The sequence below is a fragment of the Castor canadensis genome, chromosome 3 (genome assembly GCF_047511655.1).
Source record: "Castor canadensis chromosome 3, mCasCan1.hap1v2, whole genome shotgun sequence".
Taxonomy (NCBI): Eukaryota; Metazoa; Chordata; class Mammalia; order Rodentia; family Castoridae; genus Castor; species Castor canadensis.
The window spans coordinates 121,077,104-121,094,835 of record NC_133388.1 but is presented as its reverse complement, the minus strand read 5'-3'; the positions used below and the strand labels follow the sequence as shown (position 1 = coordinate 121,094,835).

General features: G+C 33.6%; 1 protein-coding gene across 3 annotated transcripts in view; it reads right to left on the bottom strand.

Moving 5' to 3' along the window:
• Nucleotides 1-17,732, bottom strand: part of Arfgef1 (ARF guanine nucleotide exchange factor 1) — a 136,273-nt gene that overhangs the window by 27,633 nt on the left and 90,908 nt on the right. For all 3 annotated transcript variants that reach the window (XM_020183903.2, XM_020183904.2, XM_074068563.1), the window contains exons 20-28: nt 15,503-15,631; nt 14,454-14,612; nt 14,071-14,221; nt 8,673-8,763; nt 2,889-2,929; nt 2,624-2,793; nt 2,006-2,157; nt 1,727-1,899; nt 676-836 (exon numbers count right to left, since the gene is read on the bottom strand). In XM_020183903.2, the coding sequence (XP_020039492.1) occupies nt 676-836; nt 1,727-1,899; nt 2,006-2,157; nt 2,624-2,793; nt 2,889-2,929; nt 8,673-8,763; nt 14,071-14,221; nt 14,454-14,612; nt 15,503-15,631 (1,227 nt within the window). The remainder of the gene's footprint in view (nt 1-675; nt 837-1,726; nt 1,900-2,005; nt 2,158-2,623; nt 2,794-2,888; nt 2,930-8,672; nt 8,764-14,070; nt 14,222-14,453; nt 14,613-15,502; nt 15,632-17,732) is intronic.

The window sequence follows — 17,732 nt, the reverse complement described above, 5'->3', positions numbered from 1 at the left end:
AGTCACCAGTTCTCTGCACTATTAGCTATGGTAATTCAGGTCCCCATTTTCATCATTCAATAGGATACCACACAGCTGTATTAACCACAGAAGGAAGGCATGAGGGTCAAGTGAAAGCAATGTATGCAAAAAGTACTGAGCACTTCATAGGTCAATGCTAGTATATGATAAAATTTTACCCCCAAATCTATGATGCATCACCTTTTTTATGGTACTTACAAAGATATATTCTGATATGCATTTTAAAATTAGAAGACAGGTTGTCAACTCAATTTACTTCAGAGCATAAACATACACACTCATCCAGTCTGTCAACTTTAATGCTACAGAACAGACAAGCAGCACTATAGGGAATGATTAAAAACACAAACCCTAGCTAGCTCTCTTGCTAGCTCCCCAACTATAAGCTAGTAAAACTTCTCTGTGCCTCAGTTTCCTTATCTACATAAGGAAAGTGTTATGGGGATTTAACCATGAGTACATGTGAAATCCTCAGAAAAATACCTGACTCCTTCATTAATGATTAGCTATAATCACTAACCATTTTGGCTCAGAATCAAGCTCAGACTATTTTTGGATTCACTAAATAATAAATGCTTCAATTCTCAAACACATTTAGATTTCAGATTGGAAATAAGTGCTTAGCAAAATTTTGTTTACTAAATGATGCTATACCTGAGGTCTATCAGACACATATTTTGCACAATGGCGAATAAGTCGAATTGCTTCCATACTTGTGTCTGGGAAAGCCGCATTGCAAGCAAATTCAGACAAACACTTCACTGCATCCTGGAAAGAATCAATGGTTGCTGGAAAGTGTTTTTCAAAAACAAGGGCTAAAACAGAGAAAGATAAATCAAAGTAACTACAATTTTTAAATTATTCTCAATTGTACCCAAAATATGTCAACCTTTTGATGTAATATATACTTCTACTTCTTATATGTTAAGGGCTTTGACATCCAACAAAGATGACCAACAATTCTGTCTCTCTTCTTGTCTGTCCTGGATAGTGAGGCAAGCGAAACATATCTAACTTATCTACATTATAAACCCAGTACCTAACAAAGTGGCACACAATATTTTTGTTGAGTAAATATATAAAATTATTTAAGCCCTCTTTGTGTGTTGATTTATGAAATGGGGATAATAATACCCACAGGTGAGTTGTAAGCACTACATAAAATATTAAGTGCTCAAGCAAACACTCAATAGATAGTAGCTAGGATGAGATCATGATTGTTGATACTGACAATTGTCATGATTAACTTCTGTAACAGGCTTAATTTATATCCTTAGAATTTTAGTTTCTCTCTAAGTCAAAGGAGGCTGAACAATGTAGTGGTCAAAAACAAAGGCTTTGCCTTAAGACTTCATGACTTGGAATATCAGCTTCATCACTTACTAGTTCTGTGACCTTAAACAGATTACTTACCCTCGCCATGGCTGAATTCCCTAATCTCTTAAAAAAAAAAAACCCAACAAAAAACAGAGGGGGAGGGGGAGAAGAAATACTTACAAAGTGGAGATTATAGAAGCACATGAAAAGTAATCATAGTGCATGTCACACAGTAAACTCACAAAAATGTTAACTGTAATAATATAACTATCACTTTTTATTCTGGTCCTGTAAATTTGATAAACTTAAACCCTGTAATAGACACATAATCTTACTGAATTTTTCTTTTTTTTTTTTTAAACTTGAATACAGTTAAAAGAATACTCACTGACAATGTGCCCTGTTGTTTGAAATGCAAGTTCCACTATGCTTTCATCTTGATCAGATGCAGCTAAATGAAACACAGAGAAAATATTCTTCCACCCAGACCGGATGTTAGCAGCTTGAGAATTAACCATTTGTGCTATACACCGTACAACCATATCTCGAATTGTTGGAGACCTAAAATATTAATATAATCGTTTAGATATGCATAGTTTTCCCCCTTCTATTTTTTTTGTTGAAAATAAGGTTTTTCTGATATTATTCAAGTCAACAAACATAATACCTGTTCCGTTTCATTATATGTTCAAAAGGTCTTAAGAAATCCTTTTGGAATCGGAAATTTGCAAGCTCCCCTTTCTCTAAAAATTTCATTGACAATTGCCTCAAAGAGTCTACTGCAAAAATAGCTACATCTTCATTAGGATTACAGCCAACCTATAATGAGAATAACAAAATGAGATGCCAATGTCAATAGTGGATATCTGCTACTCTTTATTTTTGCCTTATAAAAAAATATAAAATGAGTAGCATAGAAAGGTAAATCCCAAGATTCTGGCCAAAATATTACCCCAAAAGAAAACCAGGTCTTTTAATGTAATTGTTAAAACCTTGAGTAATCATTTCCAAAAGAAGAACAGGACTCAAAGGGTTTTTTGTTTTTTTGAAACAGGGTCCTGATGTGTAGCCCCTCTGGCCTTATTGAATTCCAGATTCTCCTGCCTCAGCCTCCTGAGTGCTGGGATTATGGGCATGAGCCAACATTCCCAGAAGGTTTTTAAAACCTAAAAAGTAATAAACAACTGCTTGGAAGGAAAAAAGCCTGAATTAGTTATGATTAGGAAATCTTAAAATGAAGAAAAATATTACTAATGTAAACAAAGTATTATAATTATTCAAATACCTTATTAAAATGATCTCCAATAACTTCCCAAATCCGAGACCACTGCAATCTTATTCTTCCCATATTGTAGTATGATATTTCTACTATTTTTTGTAGACTAAACATTCTTGGGTGTGTAGTGGAAAGTAATTCATCCATAGACACAGCACAGAGCCAACGAACAAAATCCACTGTAACAAGTACATTTTTTTTTTTTAGTTCAAGTTAGAATGTTTTTTTTTAGCCAAAAGGTCAGTTTGTAAGTAGAATAAATACATATACTTACCAATAGCATTTCCATCTAGTCTTGTAGATCCTGTGAATATTCTGGGAAAAATAAAAACATGTTGTGAAAACTTATGAAGTCTTACTTCTCTTAGGTCAATTTAAAATTAAGTGGCTTGGGCTATTAGCCACCTTTATCTGTCTTAAGGGAACAACAACAACAAAAAAAAATCAGGGAGTTAAGTGGGTATATTTTCTTCACACAGTTCAGTAAAAATTATAGTTTGAATGTTTCTCCCTCCTACATATCATTGTATAGTCAGTATTACTACAGATAGTGAATATTGTTGTAACTTTGTTACTAAACTTACAAATGCCCGATATATATCTATGGGATTCTAAGAATAAGAAAAAGATTGATTTTTGTAAAACCAATGAATTGGTACACTATGAAATGAAAGACTTCAGTGTCTCCTGATTATCTACTAGCATTAAGCAAGATATAAAAGTTATACTTCATTTTTATAAGTAATGTACATTTGCTAAAAAATTCATTTATGGTAAATTAAAAATGGTTGCATATAAACTTACAAATGGTATCAGTTTAACCAAAAAGTGGCTAAATTACTTTCCTTAGTGTACTCAAATGCTTAGGGCTAAGCTATGCCACTTAGTTTTGTCTGATCTTCTTTACTGACCATATTTTCTGTGTTCCAGTTTCATAAAAGATTTCAGCCTAAATATATTCATTTTCTCTTTTTAAAGCCGCATTTTTACTCACGTTCTGGGCTTGTAAGCAAGAGTATATGAATAAACTTTCACAGATCGGATGATATTCCTCAATTTCAAATGCATGCAATAGGATTTACATAATAAAAAAGGAAGTCTCAAAACCAAGAGCAGGTAAAACTTAAAAATAAAAATTTAACTATGTTAAACTTAAAAGCAATAGTAATATCAGTAACAGTTACCAATCACAAGGTGGGTACTATTCTAGTGCTTTACATATATTCACTTAGTTAACAATCCAAAATACCCTTCAGTATGTACTAACCCAATTTTGTAAATACAGAAACAGAGACAAAGATATTTAATAACTTCCTCAAAGCTACAGAACTGTTAAGTGCCAGAGCCAAGAATCAAACCAAATCAGGCTGGCTCCAGAGTCTACCTTTTTAAATGCTTTCCTACACTGCCTAATACTTACCTGAACAAAACACGCATTAAACATTTTAAATAAGAAGTATTTTCCTATTATCACAATCTTAATGTTCTCATATATCATGATTTCTTTTAACCTTAATGCTCCTGAATGTCTGTTAATGTATCCTGGCAATAAGTAACAAAAACAAGACAAGAAATTCAAAATCTGAGCTTTTGCTAAAGAAGTGTCTTAAGATTATTCTTGTGGGTAGAATGAAGATTGTTCTTATGGGTAGAATGACACAATAATTTAAAACTGGCAGTATACACAATGTGGGGAAAAAAGTCAAGAGTAATTAGGTCCTGTGTAATTCAATGGTTTGACTTGACCTAGCTATTAAAAATATACAAAGCTTAAACGCTCTCATATGAACATAAGTGAAAATTGTTAGACTGTACTTTAAAATTGTGATGAGTTCTCAAAGTTCTCAAACTGGAGACATTCTCAAGAAAGCAAAGCTATAAACAAACTACAGCATAAATAAAGTTAAATAGTACAGGAGAAACAACAGAAAAAGAAATAAGGAAGGATTTGTTTTTAACTAAGAAAGCAAATGGCAAAGTATAGATAACTAACAAACAGAAGCAGAGATAGAGAATATAGGCAACCACAGGAAAAGAAAGCAACAAACTCTGAAGGAGGTGAAATGGTGGAGAACAAGACTTAGCAATCAGACAGATTCTGTAGACTCAAGTTGATAGAAGACAGTGAACTGCATCTTGGATAGGGGCATTCAAACTCCCACTCATTTGGTAACCTGGCAGTCACTCCACTTCTAGTAATGCTCCACTAAAGATACAGTCTGTGGAGACAAGTTAAGTCTTAATATACTAAGTGAGGAGAAAAGAACTGGGTTTCACAAAATGTATTCTACATTCCCTATATGAAAAGCAGTGGACACTGTAAGAGCAATAGGTAAGAATCATTTGCTAATATTAAAAGACATACTCTAAAAAAGTGGAGGTAAAATGGATTGAAACACTACTTCATTCATATCGTACCAAAAGAAAACAAAGAAAAGGTTTGGTAAATTTGTGCAGAAATAAACTTAAATTGCATGTAACACATAAAGCAGTCTAAATTCCTGTATCTATAAAATGTTATCAGAGGTAACATTTATTTCTTAAACTTAACTGAAACACACTTATGAGCAAACATAGTTGGGATGAGCTGTACATATTTTCAGATAGATAACAGGATGATCCAAAGTGTGAGATGGGCCAGAATAAAGCTAGATCTGGTATATTTTAAAACAATAAAAACAAAAATGATGATGCTAAATAATTTTTGTAGCTTTTAGAAAGAGCTACAACCTGGATAAAATCTGTTCCCTACATAGTTTAGCAATAATTATGAAATAGGTCTAGTTTAACAATGCTTAGGAAATTCTACCCTAGCAAATGCTGGGTATCTAATTAAAGTATCTAATATTCTCCTAAATTCTCATGGCACAAGATTTCTAACACAAAAGTGGAGATAATTAGAAAATTTTATCATCTAAAGTTTTTAGCGGAATCATTACTTTTTGCTGGTTAATAAAAAAGCTGTTAAGTAATTAAACATAGAAGAATTATTGTAATTCTTGTTCAGCTCCCATATTTGTAGTAACTGACTATAGTATTTAGGACCAGAAGTCTAAGGATAGGAAAAAAATTGTTTGCTGGAAAGTACAGAACTCACCAGGATGATGCCTGACAATATGCTGTCTTGACCACTGTTATTCAGAGTTAGTGATAGTGCAGAGTTAGAATATAACAATAGTAAAAAAAAAAAAACAAAACACCAAATGATGTATTCAGAAAGAAATTTCAAAAGAAACGTAATGGGAAAGTAAAATACACCACACAAAAATAATCTTATATTAAATCAAAGATGTAACATTTGCTTTTTTCACTATCAGCTACAACTTAAACACTGATGTTCTGTATAATATTGGACATGAGATTTATGTTTATAGAAATATCTAGAGGTGACAATATACTAACAGAATTTGTGCCAAGTCTTCCTTGAAAGAGCATAAATTCTTAAAACAGCAAGGCATGTAATTTGTTCAAATTAGTGACAGGTTCCCCTGTAACAAACAGTGCATAGGAGGCCAAATTAGAACTAGTTATATAAAGTATATAATGCAAACAGAAGAAGGTACAATGTTGAACCTTGACTGAACAGATTTTCATAATGCCTAAATACATACTCATTATGCCAGAATGGAATAAATAGCATCTTTTTTTGGAGGAAAGCTATGCTGGTAGCAAAAAACAGCAGTTAGTACATAGCTCTGGAGCTGTACATGTACATAGGCAAAAAGGCAGAGAACTAAGAGTGCCCACACAGAGACAGGCTGCCTGATAGGTAAAGAAAGGCTAGTTAGCCCCTCAAAATTCTCTATGAATGAAAAAATGAAACTGTTATCACAATAACCAAGATAAAGCAAATCTGATTGTGGGAATGAGAAAGTTATTAAAACCCCTCTGCCCCAGTTTCCTCATTTGTGAACTGAAGATATCAATAACACTTATGTCATAAGGCTACTGAAAGGATTAAATGAAGTAATACAAGTAAAGGGCCCCATATGTTGCAAGTCTTCATGTTACATAGCAGGTATGTGATGATATAAAATTTTTCTTCAGTCTTCACAAGAAAAACATAATTGATCCCTCCCCTTAAAATAAAAAAAGGAAAGCGAGTGAACATTAAGAATTATTTCAAGGAAAACATTCTAGGGTATACTTTCAGGGTTCACAGCTACTGAAAATTCTAGTTCTATCTTGACTTAGTGCAAAGTTTTATTGGAAGCAAGGTAAATAATGAATCAGCATGGGTCTTCAGGCCATTAAGAAAAGATTATGTATTTTTTAAAGTTTCCACCACAAGTGGTTAAAAAAATAATTAAATTTCAGTGTTATACTAAGATTCCACCTCACCCATTAGAATAGCCATCATCAAAAACACCACCAACAACAGGTGATGGTGAAGATGTGGGGAAAAAGGAACCCATGTACACTGCTGGTGGGAATGCAAACTAGTGCAACCACTCTGGAAAAAAATTTGGAGGCTTCTTAAAAATCTAAACACAGATCTACCATATGATCCAGCAATCCCACTCCTGGGGATATACCCAAAGGAATGCAACACAGGTTACTCTAAAGGCACCTGCACACCCATGTTTATTGCAGCACTATTCACAATAGCCAAGTTATGGAAACAACCAAGATGCCCCACTATTGATGAATGGATCAAGAAAATGTTGTACTTGTACACAATGGAATTTTACTCAGCCATGAAGAAGACTGAAATCTTATCATTTGCAGGCAAATGGATGGAACTGGAGAACATCATTCTGAGTAAGGTCAGCCAGGCTCAGAAGACCAAAAATCGTATGTTCTCCCTCAGATTCAGACTTTAGTTCTAGGGCAAATGCAGCAATGTGGTTGGACTTGGATCACATGACAAGGGGACAGCACATACGGGAGATATAGGAATAGGTAGAAAACCCAAAACATGAAAGCGTTTGATGTCCCCACTCCAGAGAACTAATACAGAAACTTAAAGTGACAGAGGTCAACATGAGAAGAGGATCAGGAACCAGTGTAAAGATCAGTTAGAGATGAATCAACATGGGTCATAACACATGTGTACATGAAAGCAATGCTAGGAATATTTCTGTATAGCTATCCTTAACTCAACTAGCAAAAATGCTTTGTCTTCATTACTATGCTTGCGTTTTTTCTTCAACAAAATTAGTGATAAGTGCAGAATGGGACCTGCCTGGAACTGAGGGGGGGAGGGGGGAAAAGATAGGAGAGGGGGACAGGGGGAAGAAATGTATGCACATGCGAATAAATGAATAATTTTTTTAAATTTCAGTGTTATAAAATGGTAGTTTCAATTTTGGGGGGGTGGGCATTTACCTGGAAAAAGCTAATAACAGACACAATTCTACATGCCAGGTTTTTTGAAATCTGAAAGATTACATAGTAAAAATAAATCACAGTGTGTGGTTTCTTTTAGAAAACAAGTGGGGAATAGTTAAATACATGTATAATACATAAATTTTGACGGGACTAGGCTTGGAACTCAGGACTTCACACTTGCAAAGTAGGCACTCTACTGCTTTAGCCATGCCTTCAGTCTGTTTTTTTCCTCTGGTTATTGTGGAGATGGGGGTCTTACAAACCATTTGCCCATGCTGGCCTTGGACTGCAATCTCAGCCTCCCAAGTAGCTAGGATTACAGATGTGAGCCACTGGATCCTTCAAAAGAAGCTTATAATGAGAATTTCCAGCAAAATCCTTTCATTTTTTTCATAATGCAGTTTTACAGAAAGATAAATCACAATGTATTTCAAGGACTGATAATAAGTTTCTATAAAGGAATAAAAGATTTGTGTTGCTCTTCATCAAGATTACCATTTCTCCAATAGTAACTAGTATCTGTTTTAACTTAAATTTTCATATCATTTACTTCATTCCTATTCTATGATTGAGAAACGATTACAGGTACTTCATCATCTAAATCAGAGTATATAACAATATAGTCTTACATTACTTTAGGAACATTATTTTGGCAATAACTTTTTTCTTTAAGAAAAATACAGCTAAATGCTACAGAATTGAAAAGGGAAGAAAATGAACACCTTACCTATCTACAGCAACAACAACACTTTGAGAACTCGTTTCTCCAATGGATTCCTGAATACTCGCTATCTGCTTCCAGTCCACATTTCCTCCAACTATCACACATAAGAGAGAGTCATTTTAGTTTGAAATAATGGAAGCATGCATGCACTTAATAAGAGTTCTAGGATACATTTCTAAAATCATCTATTTTCCTGATAAAAGCAAGGCTTTGGGTGATCAATTTTTTTGTTATCTGTGATGTAACAAGGACAAATGTGCTTATTGATCAAGACTAAGTAGTATACAAGACATGGTTATAAGGTGTATTTGCAAAGATCACAAAAACTAGGAGCACTGCAAAATCAGATCACAAAATTACTGATATCAGACAAAATTACCCTTAATCTTTAAGAAATGCAGCACTACCCCCAGTTTCAATGATACCCTCTGTGGATGATTCCAATTCCATACAATTAGAATTCCCCTGTCATTTAATCTTCACTCCTTTATTATAAATTCTTCTCACAAACACTACCCATATGTTCTAACATCCTCTTATTCAAAAGGATCACTTACATTTTCCCTGGTTCTGTATGTTAGACAGTGGAACAATATCCCCAGTTTTCAAACTCTTAATTTCAGTTATCTTTCTTCTCCTCCACCATCCATATTCAACTAGTCACTAAACCTTTCCCTTGATCTGGTTTTCATATCATCTATTCATTTCCATTCCTACTTAGTTTAGGTCCTCATAACTCCAGTTCTGGATTACTGAAACAGTTACCAGATTTATTTCCCTGTTGTTCCTCTCTTTAATCTCCTACCAGATTAATACTCCTAAATCACCACCTTTACTGAACTTACTGTTACTTATAGGATAAGGTATAAACTCTTTAGCCTACCATTTAAAGTGATTCTCTTCAAAATTTTAACCAATGTGTCATTCTCTATTCATGTCAACTACTTAAAACTTAACAACCAACATACTACACAAGTCATAATTATTTCCATACAGTTTCATACAAATTATTTTAGGTTAATGTTGCCTTCTCATCCAAATTAAGGAATTAAGTCATGCACAATTTTTGTACTGTTCTATTCTACTTTACTCAATACTAAGTCCACAGCAGGTGCTCAACAAACACATTCATTTACCTTGATTAAACATTTCATTTATTGATTAAACAATAAATGCTCTTCTGAATGTAAACATAACAGATGAGATGTTATTTAAACCAGTGAACTCAAATTCTACTCTAGGAACAATGTGAAAAAGATGTGACTCTTCTCCTCACTAAGTTAATTTACTATGAGAGTCAGACATGTTTATAACAAACTTTAATACAATACAACGGTTAATTCATTGTTTAAACCATGAAGTTTAAACTTCATGGTTTAAATGAATTAATTACATGTAAGTTTGTTAAATTTTGACAGTGAAAGGGAAAACAGAAGTGTTGATTTATGGAAAGTTTTCACATACAATGAAATACTAATTCAAGCTAGACCTAGAATGATGACTATATAGAAAAGGAAGCAGAAGGAAAAACAATCAGACAAGGGGAGCTACTACATAAAGTAATGGAAACATACAAGTCCATGTTATGTTTTAACATACTTGGGTGTAGCCATAGTGGAAGATTCGGTGGGAGACAGAGAAGGGAGAGAAAAGTAGGAGATGAAAAGTATAAAAATAAACTAGATATAGAATGTGAAGAGCCTTCATTGTCACATTTGTTTATAGTGCTGGGGATCAAACCCATGTCCTCATAAATGCTATCCAAGCAATCTACCACTGAGCTACAGCCTCAAATAATTATAACATTTAATGTACTACCTTTTCTTCTTCTTTCTTATTTATTTATTTATTTGTTTGTTGGTTTTTGAGACAAGGTCTCCCCATGTAGTCTAGGTCAGCCTCAACCTCAAGCTCATGATCCTCATGCCTCAGCCTCCTCAGTACTTGGATCACAGACATACACCACAACTGGCAATGTAGTACTTTTTTTTTTTTGTCTTTTCCTTTTTGGTGCTGAAGATCAAACAGAGGGCCTCATGCATGCTAGAGGCAAGTGCTCTGCTACTGAGCCACATGCCAGTTCACTGTATTACTTTTGAAAACAGAGAATCATTAGACCTTTTAGAACACTGAAACGCTACAATCTATCTCCCAAAATACAATTCTGGGAACATTTTGAAAAAAGAAGAGATAGTGCAATTATGGAGGAAATTTAAGAGTCTATTTCTAGAATATAGGAGAGCAAGGGTGAAAGCATTAATAACAGTATTGGGGTCATAGGCAAATAGTGTTAAGGAACAGTTGAAGTGGACAGCACGTTATAGGAATTTAATGAAGAGAAAATCTATGAGAAAATAATGCCAGTCATCACACAATTTGCTATGTGTATTAACAGAAATTTTCTTTCTACAGAGCTTGTATCTTTTATTCTTAATACAATTTATTATCATTAATAAAATACCTAAAAGAATCAAAAGAATATATAAAATGTCTAGGAATTCAAAGAGCCCATTTCATAAATAAATGAAAACTTTCAAAGAACACCATGACAGCATAACACAATAGTTTAACAGTTCCAGTTTTGCTAAACTACTCAAAAGCCAATATATTTAGGTTAGCAAAGATGTGTTGTATGTATTCTTTAAACATTTGTGTGAATAACTCAGTGAATTATCAAATACTAATATGCATCTTAAAAGAATTCAATGCATATAATTCAAATTTTAAAATTATATATGTATTATTTTCATTCCTCTTTGTTCTAGACAGTCTTACTATATAGCCCAGGCTGGCCTCAATCTTGGGATCTTCTTGCCTCAGTTTCCCTGAGTGCTGGGATTACTAGCACTACACCACCACACCTGGCTAAACCTTTTTTTTTTTGTGGTGGTGCTAGGGATTGAATCAGGGCCTCACACATGGTAAGCAGGTACTCTAGCAGTGGAACCACAATTCTAGATACGTAGGTATTCTTAATAATTAAAAGGCTCATGTTTTCAAAAAGTCAAAGTAGAGACTTTTAACATCAATAAATGTATGAGTCAATCCCCCCATATTCCTGGGTTTTGCATCCCTGGATTTAGTCAACTGAGGATCAAAATTACTTGAGGAAAAATTGCTAAATATGTAGACATTTTTCTTGTCATTGTTTCCTAAATAGTATGGTGTAACAACAATTTGCATACTTTTTTACATTGTATTGGGTATTATAATCTAGAGATGATTTAAAAGTATACAGGAGGATATGCACTGGTTATAAGCAAACACTACACTATTTTATAAAAGACTTGGGTGTCCATGAATTTTGGTATCCTCAGGGCCCTTGGTACCAATACCCCACAGATATTGAATAACAACTATATTCAAGTCTGTTGAATAGTTGGTGCTTGGATGGAATTAATACAAAAGAATATGAGTTGAAACTGGCTCAATTGTCTGTACCATAGCTTCTTCTAGCTTAAATTCTGACTTAAGCATCCTGTTCGACAAAGCATCTGTTGAGTAGGTGGGCCCAAAGAAACAGGGATGGACATCTACCACTTGGGATGGCTGGAAAACAATGCGACAGCCCAAAAGGTGGGCTCTTCACAAAAAGGCCCATGTCATCATGCAGACTCAGAAATAATAGTCTGATAAATCAGAGGTGTGTGGAGACTGGAGCAGGCCAAAAGGGAACTATATAAAGGTAAAAGAGAGTATGAAGAGTTAGAGAAAGTTACTAGTCTTTGTAGAAGCCTGGAAGCCTGAACTGTTTTCATTCAGAGTTTTGAAATGTGTGTATCTTTGTAAATTCCTTTGTTTTCTTGAAGTAAAAAAATGTTATCTCATATCCTTCAAATTTAAGTAGCACAATAGCACAATGAACAAATTAATTTTAATTCATTTTCAAGTACACTATAACAAGTATACTTGTTTGACTAAACAAGTCTCTAGTTTGACTAAAGCTTTTAAAGATTAAAATATTCCACTGGTGTTCTACTTTTAGTATAACTTAATTCTGTAGTCCTACTTGCCAAAAAAATGGACCCCAACAATTAACATCTATCATTATTTTGGAGTTCCCACATACTCTATGTCTTTTCAGAGCTATTCAATCCATCAGTGAACTTTCACTTCACTCATTTGTAAATGGTTTTCATCTTATCTTGTGGTACTTCATCCAGTAATTATAGTTCTGATGTTTAGAACTGGACTTTCAGATTACATAGATCAACACATACAGGCGGCTCTGGCCATTCTAAATCCTGCTGCTGGATCATCAAGGTATCAGGTCTGCACCTGCATTATCCAGACCTCACATTACCTTAGCATCTATGATATCACTGAAAGACTATGTTGCTAGCTGCTTTAGTTGGATTGCCACCAGGTACTAAATTTTCCTTAATCTAACTTGATCTTGAACTTTCTCCATGGAACCTTTTCCAGGTCTAAAAGCTTTTTGGATTTCCTATGAACTTTTATTATTAGCAACAATAGAAAAATCACTAAAGATAAAAAGACAGAAACTAGCCAGAAATGAAATGTTACAGTACAAGCCTTAAAAGGTAAATTATTACTGGGTCTCAGGTGTATCCCTTCCTGCTCTTTTAAGTCATGCCTCCAGATTTCTTGTTTGAAGGTGGGTTGAGTGGATGGACATAGAATGTTTCCAAATCTCTAATATACCATGCATTGTGTGAAGTCCATTCATACATCTCTTATTTAACCCTAACAATACTTCAAGTAGAAGTATCTCTCAAATCTCAGGGAGTTAAAGTAACTTGCATATAGTAAGTAAGAAAGACAGAGAAATTCAAAACTAGAAATTCATCATTAAAAATCAAAGTCTAAACTTTGCTTCTTCCTTTGTGGAACTCCCTCTATTTATAACTAAAAATGTATCACCTTTGATTTTTTTTTATCCATTTTTTGCTACGTGTTCCATTGTTCTATGGGTTAAATCTGGATGTCCCTGGTCAATCGAAGCACTCTACATGCAGACTCCATGCGCACAGGTTCCATACTGGCAGAAGAGTTTGGTGAGGTCTGTAGAGGGTCTTTAAAAATTTTGGAATGTGAATGCTTTCACCAGTTGCCTGCCTATCTAGTATTTTATACCAGCCTTAACATATTTAAGTTACCTGGTCAGTTTTTAAAGCAAGTGACTTACCTGTACTGTTTTCCCAGTTCCAATAAGGAGATTGAAATTAAGTCATTTAATATTGCACACCAGACCAGGCAAAAAAGACTTAGTTCCCTACTTAGCGATTCTGCTTTTCTTTATATGGTTATCTAAGCCTTATCTGAAAGACATTTAATCTAATTTCTCTAATTGTATTTCATTTCTATATGACAGTGACTTATAATGAAGAAACTAAAAACAATTTTTGATATTTTCCAAAAAGAATTAAAAATTTCTTACCTAGCCCCAGACCCACAAATTCATCAGGAGCCTGATCTTTTGTTCCAGTAAGAGATCCCTCTCTGCCTCTCACTGTTCCTGAAATGTATCGAGGTTTCACTCCAGTTCCTATAAGTTGTGCCAGCTCCAACTGACTGATGCACTTCAGAATCTTAATTATGAAAAGGGAAAAAAAAGTTAATTCCATGTTAAAAATATCCTCAAAAGTGCTTAAATACTATGAGGCTAGGATTTAAACATAGATTGCATTATAAATCATTATAAGAAAGCCAAAAACACTTATTTTAAATGTATTTTATTTTCTTCCCACTTATGCATGCCAGTGACAGAATATTCAGCCTTAGTTCATTTTATAAACCAAATTTCAGTTAAAAACATTATACCTCATGCCATGAATTTCCTAAATAATTTCCATCTGTATGAGCCACCGTAATAAGTGTTTTTATTGTGTCAATATTCTTCTGTTTCATTTCAGTAATACCAGAACTCACTGTAAGTAAGGTAAATCTTGCTAGTGCTTGCACATAAGCATCTCTTTCCAGCTATAAAGAAAAGAAAATTGAATTTACATAGTTTAAATACAAGAGGTTGATCTCTATCCCTTACTGACAAATTCTATTTACTTGTTCAGTAAATTTTCAACTGACATATTATGGAATACATGCAAAACCACAAAACACATTTTTAATTTTAAAATGATAAAAGCAAAAAAGTTATAAAATTTTAAAATCCCAAAGCAACAGAGGTATCAATTCAAGCTAAGATTTTTGTAGTAACAGACAAATATATAAGGTAAAAAAATTTCACTTACATTTATTTCAATTACCATGACATATAGCAAAAAGCTGATTTATAAATTTGCCCATTTTTTTCCTACAGCTAGGCTGTACTTTGCTACATACTAAGCCATAATATTCATAATTAAATGTGAAACAGGTTTTAAAAAGAAAAAAAATTTGATTAAAATTTATCCTCAAAGTATGCAAACCCTAGAAAAGACTGTTATCATGAAAAGTATGTACTAGATACCTGGTTCTCTTGAAGAGGGAGCCCAGTTCAAGAACTAGTCTTAGGCTTAGGTTATAAAATCATATAAAATAAATACAGGTTTGTACAAAATATGATTCAATAAGTATGGATGAACAATCTGCTCAATAAGGTATGCAAAATTAACATATAGAAATTTAAAGTCTGAGAACTTTTTATATAGCTAATATTCTATAGAGGAAAAGAAACCATAACCAAAGATATGAATTTGAAAATACCAGTACAGAGGTACCCTTTCCATCACAGCTTCTCTACAACTTAAACATTAATATTTAAATTCCATCATATATTTCAAATTTGTCTTCAGTAAGTCAGATGTAAAATGTATTGTAAATGGCATAAATAATGTTTTCCAGACTGGCTAAAAGGTAAAAAGCTTTGTTACCTGGATGCTGAAAATACATGCAATTCTGATTGCACATCTTATCCCTTCCAGGCAAAGAGATGCTACTTCAGTATCATCACAATCTTGTAGACCCACACTGAATGCAGCCAGAAAAGGTGTCCAAGCCAACTAGAGAAATATGAAATTTAAAATATATCATGGGTATCAAGTGATAATTAAATGTTATGATAAAACTACATTAGTATTTCTCAAAGATTTCTGACAATACAAGATTGAGAAAGTTCTGAAAAAAAAAGAAATGAGGTGTTGGCATAGTTATCTGGAACACTTTCTTCAAGAAACAGAGTGGAAACTGTATAATGCTGTCTGGGCTTACATAAGTTGGAAAGCAAGATCATAAATTCAGTAGGTGACCCTATGCATATTGTAAAAACATAAAAATTATGTTCATCGTAAAAATTAGACAAAACATAAAAATTATTTACATCAATAAAGATATGTGAATAGAAAGCATTCAAAAAAATGATTAGTTTTACCCGACTTCAGAATTCATCTCTTTGCAAGCTTTGACCCTTGTAATAATTCACAGTCTCTTTATTTACAACAGAATCATTTTAATCATTTTCCTACTTACAACAAACTACATTATCCTCTTTTTAAAGCTGCTCCCTAAATATCATGACATGATTGGTTTTTTAAAATAAATATTTACATTGAGACAGTGATATCTGGTTCCTACTTGAACATTAAAAAAAGTTTTATCTTTCTGCATTACAAATTATGGAAGACAACAAATACTTATTAAAATTTTACTCTCAGCTGGGGGAGGGGTAGTGCACACCAGTAATCCCAATACTCAGGAGGCTGAGGCAGGAAGATGGCAAGTTTAAGTATAGCCTCAGATATATATAGAAAGACCCTGCCCCAAAAATCAAACAAACAAAAAATCAAAACAAAACCTTTTTTTACTCTCAAAACTCTGAATACCTAAAGAAGTTGTAACTTTTAAGTTGTGACTATTAAAAATCCTAATATTAAAATACATAACTTTGAAATGTCTGATGTCAGAGTATTCAATGCTTTTAGTAAGTCATCAAGAAGTGAACTGTGTATCCATATAGCCATATGATGAAAAGTGTTTTTACTAGTGTAGTATAGAAATAACAACCTAATATTTTAAAGGTCTATAAAGCTTTTAGCATTTCTAAGGGAAACAGAATTACTCAAGAGCTTTACCTTTAAACTTCAGAAAGCCTACACTCACTTTACAAAGGAATGTAATCCACAGTACCTACATTCTTCCTACTCTTTGGTCTACCACTTATTTCATCTCTCTGAAACTCATTTTTCTTTACCTATAATACTTTAAAATGCCAATTTAGAGAGAGGCTGTGAGAAACATACACAGTACAGTCCTTATTACTGTACAGGAAAGCAATAAATTAAACAGCACTTCAATTTCGGAACCTGTGTTATACTTTAACCAAAAGAAATACAAATGGTTGTATCAATGAGAAAAAAAAGGTTTATCTTAATTAGGAATCAACAAAATTTCTCTTATCAAATTATACCTAAACAATATTCGGGGAGAATAAAACTGTCCACTCCTAACTATATAAGCCTTTGTGAAATTTGGCAACAGTTCTTTGAAATGTTTATATCAGGCTGGAGGTGTGGCTCAAGTGGCAGAGCCATCTATTCAGCAAGTGCGGCCCTGAGCTCAAACACCAGTACCACCACAAAAAAAAAAAAAGCTTATATTCTTTAATATTATGAGCCACATTCTAGGAATTTATCAGTCTTTGCCCCAACCAATTCTTATTTATTGAGAAAGTACAAGCCAGAAACTATGTTACATTTTGGGAAAAGTGAACATATACCCTTGCCTCATAAATATATACATCTGTATTAAAAAAGAGAAAAATTGTGTATATATATATATAAATAAACTAGTACAAATATTTGAATGAAGGAAAAGCACAGCGTGTTATGAAAATGAACCTAATTAGACTCAGGAGTGAGGGGCATAACTCTGAATTCACATTTAAACTGGAAACAGGCAAAGAAGGAAAAGGGCCTTCTAGACAAAGGACATACCTTGTATGAATGCCCTGAAGAGAAAAAGAATGTAAGACATTGTAGAAACTGGAAGAATGCCAGTGTGACTGCAGCATAGTAAGAGACAGAAGAGGTCCAGCAATGACACTTAGGAAGGCAGGTAGAGCCAAACTACAGAAGTTCTATAGCCTCTGTGGTATAGTGGGTTTCA